Source organism: Hydra vulgaris, chromosome 13 (genome assembly GCF_038396675.1).
Source record: "Hydra vulgaris chromosome 13, alternate assembly HydraT2T_AEP".
Classification (NCBI taxonomy): Eukaryota; Metazoa; Cnidaria; class Hydrozoa; order Anthoathecata; family Hydridae; genus Hydra; species Hydra vulgaris.
Window position 1 is genome coordinate 40,116,843 of NC_088932.1, and position 4,240 is coordinate 40,121,082.

Consider the following 4,240-nt stretch of genomic DNA (forward strand, 5'->3'; position numbering starts at 1 on the left):
TGTGAGGGTGTTGTGTAAGGGTGTCGTATAAGGGTGATTAAAAGGCAAGTAAGTTATAAACTAATCTAATAAGACTTTAATTTTTTTGTAAACCTAATAAAAATGAAGATAACATATAAATCAGGAAAATTTTGTTTTCAGTTTTTCTCCCAATAGGAAATAAAACTATCTTATATCGAAAAGTACAACCATTCGAATAAATATGGACGGTACTGTACATATATATAAATAGTTAGTGTAAAGTATTTGTATCGTTGCCTTAGGTTAGCCCTCCATTTCTGGATTCTTACCTTTTCTTGATAGGCAGTTAATGTAAAGTATTAATATAGTTGCCTTAGGTTAGTCCTCCATTTCTGGATTCTTTCCTTTTCTTGATAGGCAATTAGGCCAAATTTTTTTAATAGGGTTTTATTTTTAATTTTTTATGTTGCTTTTCTAATTTTCACTAAATATAAGGTAAACTTAAATATAAAATAAAATACACGAATATAGTCAATAAACAAAAATAAAATTAATAAATTAATATTAGGTAAAAACCAACTCTAAGCGTCGTTCCCCTAAAACAGAAAAAATATTTAAAACTCTTTCTACATCAGGAATTATTTCTTGATGAATAGACATCAGAGCTAAAGAATTAAATCTTGACTCTGTCATGCGGCTTCGCATATAAGTTTTCAGTTTGCGTATAACAGAAATGCTCCTCTCGCATTCATATGTAGTAATTGGAATTGTTCCCATTATTAAAAAACCTTCCCTAATGTTTGGGAAACCCCTCATATAAATAGACTTTAAAGTCTCTGAAATAGTGGATGGGATCACAGATTGATTGTTCCAAAATGTTTCCCACAAATCTAATTCAGCATGAATTGATGTAGGATGAGGCATATCCGATATATAAAAATGCAAAAATTCCATAAAATCTGATTTCCAAAAACATTTTTCTTTACTTTTTTTTACAACAGTTGCAGGAATACCAGATAAACCTTTGTAAACAATCATCTCACCTTCATCAAATCTATCTTCTAATTCATTAATTAAATGATCTAGAAGAGGAGATGTGATAGAATATTTGAAATAATCTGAAACTGTGTCAGAGGGATAATTATCTCTATAAACTTGTCTGCCACAGAGCCTTGGTTTAACTTCTGAAACATCAAGAGTCTTAGCTAGGTCAAGAGCAATTAAGTATCATTCGTTATGATAGACATCAATATTTTTTTTTAAATCTAAAATTTGAGTTTTTAAACAATTTATTTCATTACACTGCTGTGATATATCAAATGCTTTAGTTTGGAGAACAACAGTGATGGCGTAGAAATAGTCTATTATTTGTTTTGTTAAAACAAAGCTCACAATAAAAGAAAAATTTGTCATAAGATTTAAAAAACATGAAGCTTTTGAAGAAGTATCAATATTATAACTTTTACCTTCATTGTATGTCATTTCTTCCATTGAATGAAAAACGGATATGTAGTTATCAAAAAAAACATCCAGACCTTTAAGTTTCTGAACCCATCTAGTTCGACATGTATCAATTAATTTTGCTTGACCAGGAAAAATGAATTTATTAAGACAGCTAGCACGTTTAGGTGATAAGTTAAAAAAATATGATATATCTTTGATTTGATCAAGAGCATTTCTAACACTCTGAACATTGCATGATTTACTAATAACTAAATTAAGTTTATGGCATGCACAGTGAACAAAAATAGCCTTTGAATTGATAAGTTTAATTCTAGATGAAATACCTTTTAATTTACCAGACATTGCCCCAGCACCATCATACCCTTGACCTCTACATTTTTGGATATCAAGACCAAGATCATCAATTGCAGAAATTATGTTTTGCGCAAGACTAAGACCAGTTGTACCAGATTTACATTCAATAAACCGTAGAAAGTCTTCACAAATAACATTATCACAGTCAATGTATCTTATAACTAGAGATAGCTGTTCAACATTAGAACAATCAGAGGCTCCATCACACAAGATAGAAAAATAATCTGACTTTTTAATTTTCTTAATTAGAACTTCTTCGATTGTTTTTCCACACCATTCAATAAGTTCGTTTTGTGCGGTTTTAGATATATAAGTTGCATTTTTAGGAGCAGAACGAATATGGTGCTCAAGAACTTTATCACCTGCTTCAATACGAAAATTTAAAAGCTCTACAAAGTTACCTATACCAATGTTGTCTTTACATGTTTCTCCAATCTGTGGATGATACTTACTGTCATCACGATGACCTCGAAAAGCAATATCGTTGCGGCCAAGAAAAATAATTGTCTTTATAATTGGAATTAATTTATTTCGATTACTTATAATAAGTTTTTTTCTTAGATTATCAATATCAACTTCAATCAGATTTTTTTTTGAATTAGATCTAGATTGCAGCATGTTCAGACAATGCATTGACATTTGATGAAGTCGACAATTATTATTGTGATCCATATAAGCACGAGTTGCATTACCCCATATTTTAAAAGGTTTTTGAATAAGTTGATTATTGTGGTATTGTTTGGAATTCTGCTACCCAACAGTGTACATGGAAGGCAGTATGCTCCATCTTCAATCTGTGAGTAAGCTAACCAGGAATATTCAAGTAGCCATTTATGTAAAAATGATCGTTTTTTTTTTCACCAGAAACAGGAAAAACAAAAGACAAGTTAGGAATAAATATTTTATTAACTAGATCTAATAACATTGAATCATCTTTGCCAGCAGATAGATGTCTACCGCGCTCATAGTAAGTAGAAACATCATAAAAACGAAGGCTTGAAGTCTGATCTGATGTACAAGGAATACAATTAACTAAGATTGGATTAGGAGTAATATCAATATTTACATCTACAATTTTAGTCTCATTATCTATGCAAAACTTTATGTGAGATTGAACTAATGATTTTTTATTAGAAAATGGATTTTTAGGAGGTTGACAAGATAAATTAAGAACCTTAGTGGTAACAGAATAATGCGATAGAACACTTGGCAAAACTGAATACGATCCTCTTTTTAAATCACTTTTGACAAATTTCTTTAAGCATAAAACTTCTCTTTTCACAATAGGGACAAAATGATTTGGTGACCACATATCTTTATCCTTGGAAATAGAGCGACAATCAGTGTTACACCATAAAATACTCAGAATTTCTTTATTTGTTTTATAATCACCAGGTGGGTATATACTCAGATTAAATAACTTTTTATATTTTTCAAGTCCAAATTTAGGATAAACAGAACGAATTAGCTTATTTAACACTGTAGATAATGCAATTAAACAAAGAAAAGAAGCAAATTTATTGTTTCTGCAATTGTTATAGGCTTCTTTTTTTATAAGTTCAGAAATATTTATATCATTTAATTCTCTAAAAGAATCAGAAGACTCAAATGAAACACATGCCATGAAAACACTAGAGAGTGAAGAAAAACTTTTAGATTCCACTTGGTTTAAGATTATTGGGTATCTTGAATAAAAGTTTGCTTTCTCAAACAACTCAACAGAAGTTAATAGTCGAAGAATTTCATGTGTTTTATCTGATGAATTTATTAATAAAGCAGCAGAGTTGTAAAGACAGTTACCATTTTCCATTGACCTGTAAAGTCATATCATATATAAACTAAATATAACTAAAAAAAACATATTTAACTAAAGGTTATTTGTTAAGAATTATTGTTTTATAAACCAAATAAAACATAAAAAAACGCGTTTAAACTCATACTTTAAAACAATATAGTCTTCATTTTCTTTTTGCATGGGAATAAAAGCTTCCAGTTCAGAATTTCTTAAAGAAAGAAGATCTTTGTTTACAACAGGAAACTTTGAATTTAAATCTTTGAAATTATTACGAAGCTTTACTTTGTAAGTCGTAATATTAGGCAAATGCTTGGCTTTAATGGCATTGGATAGCAACAAATCCATAATTGCAAACAAAAATAAAATTTGTATTAAAAATTACTTTAAACTAATTTTTGATAAAACTTCAATTTATTCGAATACTTATAGCTTTATTTTAAAGCTTTAATTATTCGAATAAAGTTTATACGAATAATTAAGGCGTTATTGGAATTATTAAGGATTCATTTCTATATATAAACGGAACCGAGAGAACCCTTTTGATCAAACGTTCCTGCAACTTTTTTTTGTTGTCTACCGGAAATTTGGGTCAAATGAATCCTGAAACAATAGGGATTTTTTTGGCCTTAATTACGGCCACCAAAATAAATACATTGCAATAACGAT

General features: G+C 29.3%; 1 protein-coding gene across 1 annotated transcript; it reads right to left on the bottom strand.

Annotated features, from left to right (window-relative positions):
- Positions 1-525: 525 nt before the first annotated feature.
- LOC136089884 (52 kDa repressor of the inhibitor of the protein kinase-like) lies at positions 526-2,451 on the bottom strand. The gene is made up of 2 exons (XM_065815978.1): positions 1,263-2,451; positions 526-1,166 (listed from the first exon to the last, which is right to left on the bottom strand). The coding sequence occupies exons 1-2, from the start codon at positions 2,449-2,451 to the stop codon at positions 526-528; spliced, it is 1,830 nt and encodes a 609-aa protein (XP_065672050.1).
- Between the last annotated feature and the right edge of the window lie 1,789 nt (positions 2,452-4,240).

Excerpts from the sequence above, each read along its gene's own strand:
- LOC136089884 (XM_065815978.1), bottom strand. The coding sequence starts at position 2,451 with ATGGATCACAATAATAATTGTCGACTTCATCAAATGTCAATGCATTGT. Across the intron at positions 1,167-1,262 it reads ATTTGATATATCACAGCAGT|CTAAGACTCTTGATGTTTCA; the intron begins GTAATGAAATAA and ends CTCTTGACCTAG.